Source organism: Schistocerca gregaria, chromosome 1, assembly GCF_023897955.1.
Source record: "Schistocerca gregaria isolate iqSchGreg1 chromosome 1, iqSchGreg1.2, whole genome shotgun sequence".
Taxonomy (NCBI): Eukaryota; Metazoa; Arthropoda; class Insecta; order Orthoptera; family Acrididae; genus Schistocerca; species Schistocerca gregaria.
In genome coordinates, this window is record NC_064920.1 from 383,574,920 (window position 1) to 383,595,127 (window position 20,208).

The 20,208-nt window shown below is 39.1% G+C and overlaps 1 protein-coding gene across 1 annotated transcript in view; it reads right to left on the reverse strand.

The window, feature by feature from the left end:
• LOC126348475 (ribosomal RNA processing protein 36 homolog) overlaps positions 1-20,208 on the reverse strand; it is an 87,766-nt gene that overhangs the window by 15,281 nt on the left and 52,277 nt on the right. Inside the window, exons 5-6 of the mRNA XM_050002357.1 lie at positions 6,381-6,498; positions 5,910-6,069 (exon numbers count right to left, since the gene is read on the reverse strand). Coding sequence (XP_049858314.1) covers positions 5,924-6,069; positions 6,381-6,498 — 264 coding nt within the window. The 3' untranslated portion in view covers positions 5,910-5,923. The remainder of the gene's footprint in view (positions 1-5,909; positions 6,070-6,380; positions 6,499-20,208) is intronic.

A 20,208-nucleotide genomic window follows, 5' to 3' on the forward strand; every position in this document is an offset into this window, starting at 1 on the left:
TAGAATTTTTGTTTAGACTTGGAAGGAGGTCTCTATCTGCATCCGATTTTGAGAAAATGGATCCTATGTAGCATGCTCACTTCCAGTCTCACGTCGGCGAGAATGAAATACTCACAACATCTCTCATATCTCCTAAACCGCTTGAGACATCAAAACAAAAATTTGGCAGACGATAGCACACAAGGAGGACAGTATTTTGCCAATTCGTAAACACGTGGAACTTTCGTATCTATGGTGATATATCAGTACTTATACTTCCCTCTGTATTTTTTCACTCCAGTGACTGCAATTTTTTAAGAGTTGTCGACAGCTTTTGAAACAAGAGTTTCTTGCTTTCAAAATAAACATGAAATTTCTTCTCGTATGTTACTGCAAACCGACACTATGTGTTTTTTTGGAAGCTATTGAGCTCTGTGATTGCCAGTTACTTGTTTAATGGGGCCCTCTGTTTCAGATTTCTGTCGCAAATCTGCTGTGAGTTGAGTTTGTACAAATTACACTCTGTTTTGACAAAGGAAGTACAATTAAACCTGTCAACAATAGATGTCATAAATGGTGAAGCTTCTTCGAATGAGAAAAGGTTAACAACTCACACAAAAATAAATTGCCGATTCTGTTGAAATTTTGGTTGAATCCCCATACCCCATCATATTTTTAGCACTGAGCGACTAGAATGGAAACTTACTAAAGAGATTTTATTCCTTCTCTTGACCTGAGCAGCATTAAAACAATGATGAGCGTTCCTTCAGGCGGAATGATAGGCACATGCCAGATGCTGGTTACTTGCCTACGGCTTGCCAAACGGACACTGTGTGATCATGCATAAAATAGTTCTTCCTGAGAAAAATAAACAATTGATCTGTCGCACAACACAGTGGTCAGTGTATTGTCAGCAGCGGAGGACAATGTGTGCGACAAGAATTCAGAAGCTAGCCATATGTGCCTTGTGAGCTGTAGTTCAAAAAACATTGTCATGAAAGTAGATCTTCCTTTGTCAGCAGTACATTTCAACAAATTAAACATATCACCACACTGTTTTAGGATATCCCACATTTCATAATAACATGGGCCTTTTTCTTTATTTGTGTAGCCCATTGTATAATTAATGATGTAAATAAAATAGAAAGAAACTTCCACATGGGAAAAATATATTCCACCTAACCTTCGTAACCTCTTGGTTCATCCCTATGTAATCCCCAAACCACCTTCCCTACCCTCTGACTCCTACCCTTGTAACTGCCCCCGGTGTAAAACCTGTCCCATGCACCCTCCCACCACCACCTACTCCAGTCCTGTAACCTGGAAGGTGTACACGATCAAAGGCAGAACCACGTGTGAAAGCACCCACGTGATTTACCAACTGACCTGCCTACACTGTGACGCTTTCTATGTGGGAACGACCAGCAACAAACTCCCCATTCGCATGAATGGACACAGGCAGACAGTGTTTGTTGGTAATGAGGATCACCCTGTAGCTAAACATGCCTTGGTGCACGGCCAGCACATCTTGGCACAGTGTTACACCGTCCAGGTTATCTGGATACTTCCCACCAACACCAACCTATCCAAACTCCGGAGATGGGAACTTGCCCTTCAATATATCCTCTTTTCTCATTATCCACCCGGCCTCAATCTCCGCTAATTTCAAGTTGCCGCCACTCATACCTCACCTGTCATTCAACATCATCTTTGCCTCTGCACTTCCGCCTCGACTGACATCTCTGCCCAAACTCTTTGCCTTTAAATACGTCTGCTGGTGTCTGTATATGTACGTATGGATATAGGTGTGTGTGTGTGTGTGTGTGTGTGTGTGTGTGTGTGTGTGTGTGTGTGTGTGTGTGCGCGCGAGTATATACCTATCCCTTTTTCCCCCAAATGTAAGTCTTTCCGCTCCCGGGATTGGAATGACTCCTTACTCTCTCCCTTAAAACCCACATCCTTTCATATTTCCTTCTCCTTCCCTCTTTCCTGATGAAGCAACTGCTGGTTGCGAAAGCTCAAAATTTTGTGTGTGTGTTTGTGTGTTATTTTATTGTGCCTGTCTACCGGCACTTTCCCGCTTGGTAAGTCTTGGAATCTTAATATAATTTCCCCATTGTATAATTAGTTTATTAATACCGATTTTGTGGGTGCAACAAATGAAATTCTTTTTCTCATCATGATGAACCATGGAATACTTTGAGCAGGTAGCATTGGACACAGCTCCACTGAAACCAAAGATATGTGGACGATACCTTTGTGGTATGGCCACATGGTAAAGATAAACTACTTGCATTCCTGCAGCACCTCAACAGTATACAAGAAAACATCAAGTTTACAATGGAGATAGAGAAAAATGGAAGTCTACCCTTCCTGGACATCCTGGTTACTAGAAACACAGGAGGCACACTGGGACATTCGGTATATAGGAAGTAAACACATAGTGCAACGCAGCTCTGTACTTAACACCTTAGTACACAGGGTGAGGTCCATTTGCAACAACAAGAGCTTACCAAGTGAATTACAACATCTAAAGGAAACCTTCAGAAGAAACGGCTACAGCGAGGAACTAATAGGAAGAGCTTTGAGGGACAATAAGAAGGGAGGAGGAGAGAGACCAGAAGAGGACGACACAACAGGTTGTACGTTTCTGCCATATGCGGGACCACTAACGGTGAAGATCGCAAGAATCCTTAAGAAGCACCAAGTTAAGACTGTCTTTCACGCAGCACAGAAATCAAGGATATTCTTGGATCGACCAAAGAAGCACTAGGACTAATGACACCGGGTGTTTATAGAATTGGATGTGAATGTGGAATGCATAGGGCTGATGCAACATTGCATTACACAGCACCATATGGAACATATAAGAAACATGTGTCTTGGACAGGTTGACAAGTCCGCGGTGATGGAACACAGCATCAACGAAAAGCATACCTTCGAATTAGAAGAAACAAAGAAGTTATGTGGTGCCAGCGGATTTTGGGATTCGGTGACAAAAGAAGTGGTTGAGATTTGTCTGCACGTAAATTTAATTAATCGAGACAGTAGTTACCATCTCAGTGTACAGATTGGGATCCTGCAATTAGGAAAATTTGGCAAGAACGCTCCGGTCCGAAGAGGACTGCAGCCGGCAATGATATGAACAGACAGTGGGGATCGATGGCTGCACGCGCGTCCCCCCCACCACCAGTGGCGCCAAGTGCCAGGTGCGATTCTGCTGGCATGCGATTGGTCGGCGGCCAATATCTGATAGCGGTCCAGTGGTTACAAAGGCACGCGACAAACAGCATCCCGACATTTCGCCCGAAGATGATGGACACACAACCCATTGAAACATTGCAAGTAGAAGACAACATCACTCGACTGATAACCCGTGAAGATTTTATAGCCGAACTAAGCTGGTCCCATGCAAATATAATGAGGTGGGCAGAGAGTAGAGGAGCTTGAGAGAGCCGCTTGCTAACCGGTCTACAGCTAACACCATGTTAGATAGCTCCATAAAACTAGTCGAAGATGATGAACTAGTGAGTTCATTTCAGTTAGAACATGTTGTGACTGAAGCGAGTGGAGTTACAAACATTTTAATGAAAGTTTGGTGTTTCTACATTACATAGTTGGAGATTTATGAGAGTGTGAACTTTCTGGTCATAGTAACAATTCCATGTGGCATATTTTGTGCTCTGTACGGAACACTTTGTCGAGCACTTCTTAGTAAGAAGACCACTGAAATGACCGAATGTTTAACTCACAAAGAGTGGTGGATCTGTGACTGTTAAATCATGAAAATTAGTCGGGTCAGATTTGCAAAAATTCTGGCTGCTTGCAAGTGAAAATGTGTTGTATTGACAGTGAATTATGAAGGATAAAGTTTGCGACATTAAATATGGACTTGATAGCCATTTCATGTGTTTCTGTATGAATAAAAAGCAGATTCAATCTACATTTTAAATGCTTTCTGCAAGTACACTGCATCCTCCGAATGCCCGATTTTTTAAATGTGAACTTTCAGGAACTGACTTTCAACTCAAGTTACATGGCCTTTTTGTGGCAGGCATTAGGTAGTGAATTCATTAACGCTGCTTTACACGGCTTAGCACGTATCTGATACTACAGAGTGAAGGGACATTGGAAGGAAGGAATATCGAGATAGGTGAATGTTCGATAATTCAGGGGGAGAGAACGCAGACGACCAACCCCATCCCAATGCACTGTCAACCTATAAAAAGTGTTCAACAATATATAAAGGTGCAAGATGTTCGAAGTTATCAGAAAAAGCAGTGAATGCTATAGGAAAATATTGGTACTACACAATATGTACAAGAATCAAGAGGCAAGAAATGAATGTAAAACCAAGAACGAAATGGTGTAAGATGAGTATGTAATCTTTAACCCCTACTGTTCATCTCTGCACAGAAGAAGCAATTACAGAAACAATAATATAATAGTAATAATGTCATATGGTTCAGTGGCTTGGTTCAAGCATTTCAATTGGACACCAATTTGGGGATTTGCGTGTCCCTAAGAAAATAAAGTTTCAGGAGTGACAGTAAAACTCAAGTTGAACAATCACCAATAGTTCATTCAATGATGAAATTGCTATCCTCAATGAAAATGTGGAAGCATTTCAAGATCTGTTGAATGGAATGAACAATTTACTGAGCACAGAACATGTAAAGAGTAAATGAAGGAAGACGAAAATAATGAGTAGGAGCAAAAAACAGATTAGTGGAAACTTGACCATCAAAGTTGGGGACCACAAAGAACACTATGAAGGAATTGTCCTACCCTTGGAAGCAAAATAACATGACAGATGAAGCGAGGAGGAGATGAAATGCACACTAGCACTGCCAAAGAGAGTACTTCTGGTAAAAAGAAATATTGGCCTTAATTTGAGGAAAAAATTTCGAAAATGCACATTTGGAGCACAACATCGTATACAAGTGAATTGTGGGTTGTAAGAATACCAGGAAAGAAGAGACCTGAAGTGTGTAATGTGTGTGTGATATTCCACTGAACTGGTGAGGAGAGAAGCGAGTGGAAGACATTGGCCAGAAATAGGAACAGGATGACAGGACATGTATTAAGTCATCAAAGAATAATTTCCATGGTGCTTGAGGGAGCTGTTGAGGGTGAAAACTGTACAGGCTGATGGAGATTAGATTATATTCAACAAATAATTGAGGGAATTGCAGGCAATTGACAATCTGAGATGAAGAGGTTGGCACAGGAGAGGAATTCATGGAGGGCTGCATCAAACCATTTTAAGCAGAAATTTGTAATGGATTTTAACAGAGACATTTTGATAAACTGAACTGTTTAAAGAGATCTAAATCACAAATGAACTAAAATATCTACATTAAAAATATATTTCATTAGCTTACTTAGGACTACAGAAAGAGTATCAAACACATTCAACAGAGGTAAAATATATCAACTCAACCAAGTAACAAGTGGAGTAAAACAGAACATGTGGCAAAAAAAAAAAAAAAAAAAAAAACTATGAATAAGTTAAACTACAGGAAATAGGACAAAAGAATAAAATTACATCATGTGAACAGCCATAATCAATGATGCTCAAGAAATAAAATGTTGGTGTAATTAGATGCACCAATCAGAATCAGTAACATTTGTTTCGAAAAACAAAATGTTCGCCATATTGCAGAAATATGTAAAACAAAAACAAAACAACCATATCTGAAAGTAGAAAAATTTGCTATTACACTACAATAAAGAGAAAAGTAATAATGCCCAGTTTTACAAACAGGAGAAAGCAGTAATCATATTCCAAAAGAATGTTATAAAGTTAACTTATTTATTTATTTATTTAATAGCTTTAATTATGGTTTTTAATTGTGTTTCACAGTGAGCTCACTTAGAAATAACGAATAAATGAAAGAAACCAAAAATCAGTGCGGGAAAATCCTTACCTGCTGCCAAAATTTCAATGTGAAGCATTACTGAGGTCTGGAAGTTTCTTTCGTGCAACGTGAGCCGACTTCTTTCTCTGTTTCTCAATATGTTTCTGCAACTTGCCTTTTTTCTTCAGTTCTTCATACTGGTCCACTAACTGGAGTACTCTTTTTTCAGCTGCCAGAAAAAATGCAGTCCAGATTTGACAAACAAACAAATACTTTATTTTAAACACATTACTGGCAAGAGGCTGAAGATAGAAGGATGGTAAGGATATTAAATCTTAGTGCTGGGAAACCAATAGATGAACTTTTATTATGCTATTTGTTTGTGTTACAATAATTAAAAACTTACAGCTTTGTCAGCAAATGTACTTTGTTTGGAAAAATATACCTAACAAGTAATTCAGAGTGAAAATGAAGTAGCTGCTCTTTTGAGCACAAACTACCACAGAATAATTTTTAGGTTAAAAAATAAAATAAACTCACATTTCTTTTTAAACCACGGCTTTTTACCCTGCTTCAGCATTTCAATCTGTTCTTGTCGTTCCAATTTAAGTTTTTCTAACTTCTCTTTGTGTCGTCGCTCTTCTCTATCTTGATTTTCCTGAAAAATTTAATTGCCAGAGATGTAAAGGAATACTTTTGAGAAGGAAATCTCTATCTCTGAGCAGTGTGTTACAATGTGCTGCAACGAGCACTGTAAAATAAGCACGTCAAGTCACAGTTACAGAGGTCCTACAATATATATTAAATTAATGACTATAGTATTTGAAGAAATATATCATAATTTACATTTTTGACCATTAAGCAATGGAAAATCTAGGATAGAATAATAACAATATTATTGAAAGGATAGACTGCTACTCACTATAAAGAGGAGATGTTAAGTTGAAGGCAAGCACAAGAAAAAGACTGCTATACATTTGAGCTTTTGGCCTCAGCGGTCAGAGACAATGGTCGAGTATGTGCGAGTTGTGCTTCTGTGAATGTGTGTGTGTTTTCTGCTTTGGAAGAAAGCCTTGTGGTCGGAAGCTCAAATGTGTAGCAGTTTTTCTGTTGTGTCTGTCCGCAGCTCAACATCTCCTCTAGATGCCCCCATCATACTGACTAGAAGTTATAGAATGAATAAACATGTAACACAAAAACAAAACTCCTGGGATTGGAATGACTCCTTACCCTCTCCCTTAAAACCCACATCCTTTCGTCTTTCCCTCTCCTTCCCTCTTTCTTGATGAAGCAACCTTGGGTTGTGAAAGCTCGTAATTTGTGTGTGTGTGTGTGTGTGTGTGTGTGTGTGTGTGTGTTTTATTGTCTCCTATCAACATACCAACACTTTCGTTTGGTAAGTTACAGCATCTTTACTTTTAGATATATTTTTCCCAAGTGGAATGTTTTCCTCTGTTATATTCTAACCATTAAGTAATGCGTACAAGTGCTGAGCAGTAGATAGACATATAAAAAGTAACTGTAAGATAGTAAACCAGCTTACAAACTTGAGTTGTTCTTCAGAGCACACTGATAACCACATACGCACAAAATTAGTTTGTACATGACAGGCGTATAGCACCTAAGAGGAGGAGGGGTGGAGGAAAAAAGCTACAAATGGGAGGTGTGCAGCTGAATAGGTGTATCACATTGCTACTTTCACTGGATTTTGTGTCTACGATAAAAAAGTGTGTACCTGTGGCAGGACTATACCTGGGTCTTTATCACAGATATGATCCATGTGACAAGGAGGTGGAAATGTGAGAGCCACAAGTAAGTCTGGTAGCTACAGACTAGCATTTTGTGACAGGGGAAAGAAGCTTGCATGGACATTTCCTAATTTCAGATTCCTGATGAAGCACTAGTGGAGGTCATGGTCAGTTTTTTCTAGTACCGATGTATGAGGAGGTTGGCGTAGAAAAGTGCCCAGGAAACAAAGTGTTTATATATATTCCCCTCAAAGGGTTTATAGCTGTGTGTGATTCTATAGTCTGTTTGATAGAGATAGTGACCAATGACAGCAAAGCCATGGACTTGGGCAATAATCATCATTTTTGTCTCATTGTTGCCCTTTCTTCCTTGTTTACTTCCAATATTGTTTTCCAGAGGTACCATCTCTTTCCCCATAACTACACCCAATTCATAATACATCCCTGCTTCAACTATCTCAACTACAGAAAGTGTTCATTTCTTTGGAAAAAATCTCACCCACAGACTGTTCTTGAAATATAGCTTATCCCATGAACTCCACTCAAATGGCTGGACCATAAAAATTCCTGCCCTCCCAGAAAGACCACCTGACTCTCAGATTTCATCATTCTCTATCACTCACAAAAATCTAGTTCGACAGAAACAAACATCCATAGCAAAAGCAACCCTCAACAACACCTGCTCCTGTCATAACAAACGACTGTTGTGCAATCCAACTTTCCTACACTCCAAAAGCCAGTTGAACGCTTTCACTCCATTACTAGTCAAACACCACATCAAAAAGCTATCTGGTCTACTGTTTTCTTAACTTCTTTGGAATACAAGCACACACTAATGAGAGGAAGTCACAACGTTAGGATCACAGATTTACTTCACACTTTTTGCACCTTTAGTAGGCCATTAAGAGAACATAACATGCAAGTAGTAAGGTGCTCCACTCTGGCAATTCTGAGAAACCCGCAACAGAACTTTTATGTGCTTGTTATGTAACTGATGTACCTGTTTGTAGGTGCCGGACGTTAGATTTCATGGTGATCAAGTGGTTAACATTCGAGCTTCGCAAGACAAACATGCACGAGGTGATGGTTCGAATTCCATTCAAACCTTCCTTTCAGTAGTACAAGTGTAAATTGTTTAATATTCAAAAAATTTTCAGGTCTGCCTCCGTGTCTACATCTTTAAGCGTTGAGGTGAAAAGTACGAGTAGTTCCATGTAACTTACCAGACAGCATGTATAACAGATTTTGTAAACCATGACACACATACATTTTTAAGAGAACTCTATGCGTTTCTTCATTTACTCTTTGATAGTTATAAATATGTTTGTTCTAATAATTAAAGTTAATTTTAAAAAGTTAAGTAGTCAAATAACATGAAATCCACAAACAACATAAGATTCACAAATACACGTGGTTTTTTTTTTTTTTTTTAATTGTGTTACTTCTCAAATGTCATAAATTAAATAATATGACCAGTGATAAAAAAAACACAATTTAAAAATTAAGTTTTAGTGGGAGTCTAAGTGTTGCTTCATACACATTCGTGTTACTACCTCGAACATTAACCACTTAATCACCATGAACTCTAGCATCTGGCACCTACGCATAGATACATCAGTCACACAACAGATTTGTACAACTTCTCTTGTGATTTTTCCAGAATAGTCAGAGTAGTGCCCCTTACTACCAGCACATTATGTTGTTTTAATGGCCTACTAAAGATGTACGAAGTTTGATGTAAATCTGTGATCCCATTGTAAGATATGTGTTATGAGACACCCCCTTGCCTTTCCCCATTAGCCTTTCACAACACCCCTTTCTCATTAATTTTAAATAGATAACACAGTGAAATGTTGGACTGGCATCTCTCAGATGGCAACTGATTCTATATGCACAGTAGTGCCATTTAGAACTTTTTAGTCCTTGCTTCCTGTACCTGATTCTGATAGTTTTACAAAACATTTTACTTCTTTGCATACATTAACCTGGAACCATCTGTTCATCTACATTCTTGAATGTGTGTCTGTACTTCACCTGTACCTATACTCCAGTGAAATAAAAATCTGACAAGTGCAGACACAAAACCAATGTTTCCTTTCCTACTGATACAATCCTCTTGTTGGAGAACAAAGCAGCCAACCACAGTCTTAAACAGATCCAAATCTGATCATACTCTTTGCAGGTAAACACTGCAGCATTGTTGTGATGTGATGCAAGCTTCCCCTGTCATTTGCAGGTGGTTCTGTTGTTCTGCGGTAGTTGGCACCAGCAGAGGAGTGTTCCAAAACAGAATTTAATATGGATGCATATATAAAACAGTGATGTGTGATTGAATTCCTCACTGCTGAAGAAATTGTGTCGATTGAAATCCACTGATGCTTGCTTAAGGTGCATGGAGGCGATACAACAGACCTGAGCAATGTGAGGCGATGCGTATGGTACTTTCAATGTAGTGAAAAGGATGTGTACAACAAGCCATGATATGATTGACTCTGCACAGCTGTCATCCCTCGCTATGAAGAGCATCTTGATCAACTAATCCATGCTGATTGGCAGATAATTACCACAGAAAGCTGAATGTCAACCTTGGAAACAATGTAGGAACATCTTAGTTATAACAAAGTCTGTGCGGGATGGGTCATGTGATTGCTTGCAGGAGGATAAAAAAACTCACTGAATGGAAATTTGTCACGATGTGCTAGACCACTACGAAGGTAGAAGTGACAATTTTCGGAATAGCATCATCACTGGAGATAGGACACAGCATCACCAATATGAGCCAAAATCCAAAAGACAGTCCAGGGAATAGAGACATGCAAATTCTCTGTCAAAAGAGGAAACTCAAAACACAGCTGTCTGTATACAAAGTGATGTGCACAGTCTTCTGGGATAGACAGGGTGTGATTCTTTTGGATGTCCTGCAGCCTAGAGAAACTCTCAATTCCGCATGCAACAAGAAGACACTGAATAAGCTGAAAGCTGGAATTTCCCCGGTAAGGCCGGAGAAGAAGATCAACTTACACCTGTAACACGATAATGCCAGGCCCATACCAATTTTGTGACTATGCAACTCACTGCAAAATTCAGCTGGAATGTTTAACCACATCCAACTTACAGTCCTGATTTGGATTTGGCACCTTCAGACTTCCATCTCTTTGGGCCTCTGAAAGATGGACTACGCAGTGAAAATTTTCAAGACTCAAATGCTATTGTCAAAGCTGTAAGGGAATGGTTAGCCTCAGCTAGTTCCGATTTTTACAAGTGCAGCATGCAGGCTCTGGTTCATTGTTGACAAAAGGCATAATGAATTATGGTGACTATGTCGAAAAATGACGGTTGTAGCTGAAATATTGCTCTATTTAGCTGTGCTGTTGTGATTTATGTATCTCCTGTAGTTTCCATGAATAAAAATAGGAGGATGTACTTTTGGAATGATCCTCGTACTTGGCAGAAGATCTCAGCCAGCCATCTCCGAAACATATTTTCTCAGGATCTTAGGTTTACTTTTTTTCAAATTTTTCTGACACTATGCCAACAAAAGAGACTGGCGTTGTTGAAGATTCACCCTCCACTGCTGGTGGCCACTGGAAGACTAGCTCTTGGAAGTATGGGATACAGGCAAACTGAAGTCACTTTACAGATGGCTCTGAGCACTATGGGACGTACCATCTGAGGTCATCAGTCCCCTAGAACTTAGAACTACTTAAACCTAACTAACCTAAGGATATCACACACATCCATGCCCGAGGCAGGATTCGAACCTGTGAGCGTAGCTGTCGTGCGGTTCCAGACTGTAGCGCCTAGAACCACTCGGCCACCCCAGCTGGCAAAGTCACTTTACAGAGATGAGATGTCTTTAGAATGGGCAAGAGGAATTTCACATCACATCTGACACCTCAAGGAGGTACTAAATGACCCTACATGAGAAACAACATTGCATGTTCCTGATGTTTTATTCCAAAGAGCATTGAGGCACTGTGTAAGAAATAGTTATAAGAAAAAGAAAACATACACGAGAAATGAGAAGGAAAAAACCCAGACCATTGATCAGGCAGGCAGAAGGGTAGTGAAGATAATGAAAAAGAAAAGACAGAAGTAAGGTGGTTTTCTAACTAGAGGGAACTATTGTAAGATCACAGTGCCCTGAAAAAATTAAAGAAAAGGTATCTTTACAAGGAAAGTCCAAAAGTAATTATACTTCACATGTTCATTCCCATCAATAGAACGGCTTTTTAAAGTATTACAGAAGGAAATTATAAAGCAGGACAGGTAAATGAGAGACATGCAGTACTCCCAATAAAGATGATAGTAATAATCATATTATACTAAATAAATAATGAAATATAGACAAGTAAACATGGTGTCCCAGGCAAAATGGACAATATTCAAGGATACAACAGGAGTGCTCATTTGAAGCAAAAAAATTCATATGTATCTATTCCCTATTCAGAATAGTTCCCAGAACACATTTAATTTTTTTCTTTTTTTTCTCTTTCTCTAGTGGTGTGCATTTGTGTTCTTACACATACAACCTCTGACATTTTATTCACACTCAACATACCTCACTGCTTTCAACCTCTTCTCTCAGGATCTTTCTGCTATTAAACCAGCGCACTGGCGTGTTGTGAGTGACGTGTAGTGAGAGGGAATGAGAGAGTATCAGAGAGAAGCACTGGTTAACTGTGTTAGTACATGCACTGGTTGAAATGCCACCCCATCTTCACTAATGAAGGACACACAGTGTATATGGTTTCTGCGATGGTGGGACTTCTGCTGCAGTCAAAGAATACCATTTGGCGCTTTCCGATACATCAAATTCATTATTATACACTGGTGTTCCCTAATTTCCAGCACATTGCGTGAAACAGGTATGTTTACATGTTACCATTTCCCTCTGAAGACGTAGTTCAAAAAACTGTACAGGAACAGCAACACATTGTTGAAATAGCACAGTGTAGTCCAACCAACAGCACAAGGCAACTTTCTGCGTATATCGATGTCCCATGACACGTATGGTGAACATTACATGCAGAAAACCTGCAGGCATTTCACATACAGTGTATGTACAATCTTCACATTGGTGACAATGCCACATGACTAACTTTGTCACTGATTAAATGACAATCATCATTTGCTTCATTACTACCATTCACTGATGAAGCTAAATTTACAGGCAACTGAATTAACAACACATGCAATAATCCTCAACGGTCGGAAGAAAATCCACATGACACAGTGGAAAGCAATTTCCACGTTAGTTTTTTGATCAATGTTTGGTCATGTCGATAGATAGGTCTAGTCATTTTAGAAGAGCAAAAAACGGGACAGAATTATTTGCATTTTTGGGAAACTTTATTTGTTGGATAATTTGATGATGTTCCTTTGGCCACTTGGACTGCAGTGTTCTTCCAGCATGACAGGGCCCCTCCACACTTTCCCAGACATGTGAGGAACATCTCAACCATACAACCCTAATAGGTGGATTGGTGATGGTAGTACAATTAACTACAATGGTGTAAGGTCACTAGACCATCAGATTTTTGTTTATGGTGTTGGATGAAATCTGAGGTGTACAAATGAAAGGTGAATATGTGAGATGAACTGCTTGGTTGCATCATGGTTGCTGTTGACCTCATTAGGGAATGTGCAGAGGCACTGAGACAAGCAACACAAAACATTCTCCCACGAGTGCAGAAACACACTAAAGTTGATAGTGGGATACTTGAACACTTACTGTGAACTGTACAACTACTGTAACATAACGTGTAGGAGATGCTTAGAGATGAATGTGTTAAATATACAGATTTTTTTAAATTGATACTTTGTGAAATGCATGTTGTAATGTTCACTAATTGTTTTACAAGTGTACATCTGTAAACCTGACACTATACTGAATAACACAGAAAATAAATAGCATTGTGCATTAAATGCATTCTATCTCGGAAACCATTCCGTATAGGGCATATACCCACATGAAGTTTTTCATTTCAAATGATTGTTCCAATCATATCCCTGCATATTCCATTCCTCCCGGGACACCCTATAGAATAAACATGGAAAGACTAGCATCAGTACCAGAAAGTAAAATATATAACAACAATGTCATCTTTATCTACATCTGTACTCCACAGAGGCACTTGAAGGTACATATTACAATGGATTCATTTTCTTTACAATTCCATTCTTCACTAGTACGTACGAGGAAACACTGTTAGTACAGATGTGTGACAGCATGAATCTCTCCTTTAAACTTACCACTGTAATTGTTAGAAAGATGTCTGTTGGTGATATTAATTATTTATTCACTTGTTTTGGAATGTGGGCTCTCAGAATTTTCTAGGTACATGTCTCTGATATTCACATGGCTGGCTTATAGTCTTTTTGAATGAAATCTGTAGAGAATTTCCTTGATACCTTAACATTGACTAAACAAACCCCTGGTGAAGCACACAGCTCTTCTTTAAATCTTCTCAATCTTCTCTGTTTATCCTACGTGATAAGAGTCATGTCCACTGAATACACAAGAAACTGTTGAAAGGGGGTTTTCAAACAGACCTCTATGGTGTGCGAATTACACCACCTTATGATTTTTCCAATAAGTCATCTGGCTCCACATGTATACTTATGTGGTCATCCTATCTCCAATTACTCCAGAGAGATTTTCTTGGAATTTTTGCAAGTGATCACCATCACATAGCCAAACAATATGGGGTCTTTTTGTCAATTTATGTGCAATCATTCAGGAATAAATGTGACAGTTCAGCAAATCAAATAATGGACATGTTGAGTCATCAAAAGGCACATAAACAAGAGTGAAAACCTGTTTGCTTCCAGACAAATCTTTAAACAAGCTACAGTGCTAAAGTACACACACACACACACACACACACACACACACACACACACACACACACACACAAAACTTGTGAAGTTACATTGTGCCAGCTGAATACACAACGCTAGGACTGCAGCTCTATGGGTTGCTGGGATGAGAGGTTGTATTGGGAACAAAGGAGGCAGGGAGTGGGAGGTAGGGTTGGGGAAGGGTGGCTTGATGCCTCAGTGGGAGGCAGCAGCTATACAGGATAATAATGCAAGAGGGCAGAGGCGGCAGGTGTATGGGATAGCAATATGACACAAGGGCAATGGTGAGTTCTCGCAGTGCACAATGACAAAGGCTTGGGGGAGTGGATTGAGACACATGACAGAACAGAGGAAGAGGAGATTGTAGGAAAAAGGGTGTGGGTGCAGGCGGAGATTTACTACAGGAGGATTATGAGAACAAACAAAGTGTTACAAGGAAAACTGCCATCCTATGTAGTTCAGACAAGCTGGTGTTGGGGGGAGAGGTGAGGATCCACAGGTTGTGAAGCAGCCATTGAATCCAGCATGTCGTGCTCAGCCACTGAGTGCTCAGCTCATTCAAGTGGACAGTTGGTCAGTGGTCACGCTTGCATAGAAATTGCAACAGAGCTTGTATATGACATGACTACTTTCTGATCATTTTCAATTCTCACTGCATTTCATAATAGTTTCCTAGGTATTTCAACTCCCTAAACACAAATTTGTCATGTGCAACCAACCCCAGAGAGCTACGGATATTATCTGCAAGGTCATTTATATACGTTAAGAACAGCAATATTCCTATCAACGTACACTGAAATACCCAAACGCCACTTTTGGTTTTTATGATGCTTTCTTATTATGAAGTACAGAGTTCTGTTTGATAGGAAGTCTTCAATCGAACTGCATATCTGTCTGAATATTCTGTATGTACATATTTTGTTTATGAGGTAACAAAGAACAATTATATTACAACATTTCTGAAAGTCAAGAAACAAAGCATGAATCTGTGTTCCGTTATCGATGACTGCCCCCTACTGCACAAACGAACAGAAAAAGTTGGACTGTACATGATTTGTGCTTCTAGAAACCATGATAATTCCCACAGAATAGTTATTCTATCATCAGAAACGTTATCACACGGAAGTGTAAAATATGTTCCATAATTTTACAACATGTGACATCAGCTAGGTAGGTCTATAGTTCTGCAATCATTCTTATATCGGAATGACCTGTGCCTTTTTAGTCACAAATCATGTTTTGTTTTTTCAGACATGTAGCATAAACTGTTGTTAACACTTGCTAGATGTGGGGCTGTTTCTTCTGCTTATCAAATACAGAAACTGACAGACATACTGTCTAGCATTTCCTCTATCAAACAATCTGAGTAGATTTCAATTTCATGTTAATTTATTTCTATAGTTGTCATACTACCTTCCATTGTGCTGCCATCATGATCGACAAGCATGCAGACAGATGTTTTGTTCCATTTACTTATTTTATATTATGTAGGATCAAAACTTAGTTAAGTATTTTAAATGAATCTGCAGGTACAACTTTGTTCCATTTACTTATTTCATGTAGGACCAAAACTTGGTTGGGTATTTTAAATGACTCTGAAGGTAAAACCTCTATTTTGATTTCATTCAACATTTCTTACTTAAGTTTCCTTATTCTTCTTTTAAATGGCACTTTCTGACACATCAAATTTATGATTATACAATGATGTTCCCTAATTTCTGTAAGATAGTAAAGATTTAGTTTTATTTGTTTCTGCTGTACAACTGTCATATTTTGTAGTAACTTTCTGATATTCTTCTTGAACTACAATGTGATATGTCCATCACTTACTCTCTTCAAAGGCACAAGCTCATCTAAGATATGACCTACAGTATGCACTAGAGAACGTCCAGGTTCTCCTCTCCAGAGTTGAATGTTTGCTGCTTACTGCTTGGGTAGTTTCTAATCAAGAGCTTATTGAACTTATGGATCATTGCTCATCAATGATTGAAGATTCCTTTCTCCAGTCATGACTGAGAACAATATCCAATATGGTTATTCACAGGTTGGTTGTCTCATCAACTGTTCACGATAATTTTCAAAAAATACATTTAGCATGATGACGTAGGATTCTCTGTCCCAACATTTTAATAAGCATGTGTGTCTCTCAATAGACATCTCCTATAACTACAGTAATGTATGATGAGATAAAAGAAATTATTCAGGTAGTGAAGGGAGACGAAAATTTAATAGTCATGGGTGACTGGAATTCGGCAGTAGGAAAAGGGAGAGAAGGAAACATAGTAGGTGATTATGGATTGGGGCTAAGAAATGAAAGAGAAAGCCGTCTGGTAGAATTTTGCACAGAGCATAACTTAATCATAGCTAACACTTGGTTCAAGAATCATAAAAGAAGGTTGTATACATGGAAGAATCCTGGAGATACTAAAAGGTATCAGATAGATTATATAATGGTAAGACAGAGATTTAGGAATCAGGTTTTAAATTGTAGGACATTTCCAGGGGCAGATGTGGACTCTGACCACAATCTATTGGTTATGACCTGTAGGTTAACACTGAAGAAACTGCAAAAAGGTGGGAATTTAAGGACATGGGATCTGAATAAGCTGAAAGAACCAGAGGTTTTACAGAGTTTCAAGGAGAGCATAAGGGGACAATTGACAGTAATGGGGGAAAGAAACGCAGTAGAAGAAGAATGGGTAGCTCTGAGGGATGAAGTAGTGAAGGCAGCAGAGGATAAAGTAGGTAAAAAGACAAGGGCTGCTAGAAATCCTTGGGTACAGAAGAAATATTGAATTTAATTGATGAAAGGAGAAAATATAAAAATGCAGTAAATGAAGCAGGCAAAAAGGAATACAAACATCTCAAAAATGAGATTGACAGGAAGTGCAAAATGGCTAAGCAGGCATGGCTAGTGGACAAATGTAAGGATGTAGAAGCTTATCTCACTAGGGGTAAAATAGACACTGCCTACAGGAAAATTAAAGAGACCTTTGGAGAGAAGAAAACCACATGTATGAATATCAAAAGCTCAGATGGAAACCCAGTTCTAAGCAAAGAAGGGAAGGCAGAAAGGTGGAAGGAGTATATAGAAGGTTTATACAAGGGCGATGTACTTGAGGACAATATTATGGAAATGGAAGAGGATGTAGATGAAGACGAAATGGGAAGTAAGATACTGCATGAAAAGTTTGACAGAGCACTGAAAGACCTGAGTCGAAACAAGGCCCCCGGAGTAGACAACATTCCATTAGAACTACTGACGGCCTTGGGAGAGCCAGTCATGACAAAACTCTACCAGCTGGTGAGCAAGATGTATGAGACAGGTGAAATACCCTCAGACTCCAAGAAGAATATAATAATTCCAATCCCAAAGAAAGCAGGTGCTGACAGATGTGAAAATTACCGAACTATCAGTTTAATAAGTCACAGCTGCAAAATTCTAACGCGAATTCTTTACAGACGAATGGAAAAACTGGTAGATGCGGACCTCGGAGAGGATCAGTTTGGATTCCGTAGAAATGTTGGAACACGTGAGGCAATACTGACCTTACGACTTATCTTAGAAGAAAGATTAAGAAAAGGCAAACCTGCATTTCCAGCATTTGTAGAAAGCTTTTGACAATGTTGACTGGAATACTCTCTTTCAAATTCTGAAGGTGGCAGGGGTAAAATACAGGGAGCGAAAGGCTATTTACAATTTGTACAGAAACCAGATGGCAGTTATTAAAGTCGAGGGGCATGAAAGGGAAGCAGTGGTTGGGAAAGGAGTGAGACAGGGTTGTAGCCTCTTCCCGATGTTATTCAATCTGTATATTGAGCAAGCAGTAAAGGAAACAAAAGAAAAATTTGGAGTAGGTATTAAAATTCATGGAGAAGAAGTAAAAACTTTGAGGTTCGCCGATGACATTATAATTCTGTCAGAGACGGCAAAGGACTTGGAAGAGCAGTTGAACGGAATGGACAGTGTCTTGAAAAGAGGATAAAAGATGAACATCAACAAAAGCAAAACTAGGATAATGGAATGTAGTCAAATTAAATCGGGTGATGCTGAGGGAATTAGATTAGGAAATGAGACACTTAAAGTAGTAAAGGAGTTTTGCTATTTGGGGAGTAAAATATCTGTTGATGGCCGAAGTAGAGAGGATATCAAATGCAGACTGGCAATGGCAAGGAAAGCATTTCTGAAGACGAGAAATTTGTTAACATCGAATATAGATTTATGTTTCTGAAAGTATTTGTTTGGAGTGTAGCCATGTATGGAAGTGAAACATGGACGATAACTAGTTTGGACAAGAAGAGAATAGAAGCTTTTGAAATGTGGTGCTACAGAAGAATGCTGAAAATTAGATGGGTAGATCACATAACTTATGAGGAGGTATTGAATAGGATTGGAGAGAAGAGAAGTTTGTGGCACAACTTGACTAGAAGAAGGGATCGGTTGGTAGGACATGTGTTGAGGCATCAAGGGGTCACCAATTTAGTATTGGAGGGCAGCATGGAGGGTAGAAATCGTAGAGGGAGACCAAGAGATGAATACACTAAGCAGATTCAGAAGGATGTAGGTTGCAGTAGGTACTGGGAGATGAAGCAGCTTGCACAGGATATAGTAGCATGGAGAGCTGCATCAAACCAGTCTCAGGAAGACAACAACAACAAAATCATAGCTACAGTACAATCAGAGAATTTATGTGAAATGTTTTCCATGCTTTCTCTGAAGCACTCCATCACTTTGATATTTGCACGTAATGTATCATTTCTTCCCTGGCTTCAGCATAACTATTTTTGTTTATCTTTGTGCTTTTAGATGTGGTTTTCATTGTATTTTTTCAACGAAGTAATTGTTATCGATTAGGTTTTCATTTGAGCAATTTCATCTCTGCCACTGTCTTATTTTCACTTTTCTGAAAATAAGTTAAGAAAGTCAGGCCTACTTTGTTTTCTTCTGGTAGTTTTTAAACAGAGCAGATGCAAAGAGAGGCTTGCACACGTCTTTGTATCACATATGCCAGTGAAATTGGTGGTGTTACAAATTATTATTGAGGATTACACCAACTCAGTGACCAATTAATGATTTTATACCAAACAATGGAAATTCCAGGTTGGAAAATAAACAATATGAGGAATAGGATAGATTGCTACTCATCATAAAGATAATACTGAGTTGCAGACAGGCACAAAGAAAACACTGTTAGACAGAAAACGAAAACACACACACACACACACACACACACACACACACACACACACACACACACAGAGAGAGAGAGAGAGAGAGAGAGAGAGAGAGAGAGAGAGAGAGAGAGAGAGAGAAATCTTCTGACTGCTTTGTCTGTGTAATATTCTCTGCCTTTCATTTCCTTTATAACATATAAAATTATTACAAATATAAGTAAAACGATAGAGTCATACACTATGGAAACTCCAGGTAGCATTATCAACAACCTAGGAAAAGACAGATTGCTACTTACCATAAAGAAGACACATCAAGTTGAAAACAGGCTCAATTCAAAGACACTTGAATAAAGCTTTTGGTCACAGCTTTCAGCACTGGAAAGACAGACACACACACACACACACACACACACACACACACACACACACACACACACACACACACACAAAGCAAGCAAGCACACCTCATGCACACACGACTGCCAAACCCAGCATCTCCATCAGAAATGGAGTTGGCAGGTGTGTGTGTGTGTGTGTGTGTGTGTGTGTGTGTGTGTGTGTGTGTGTGTTCTTTTTACTGA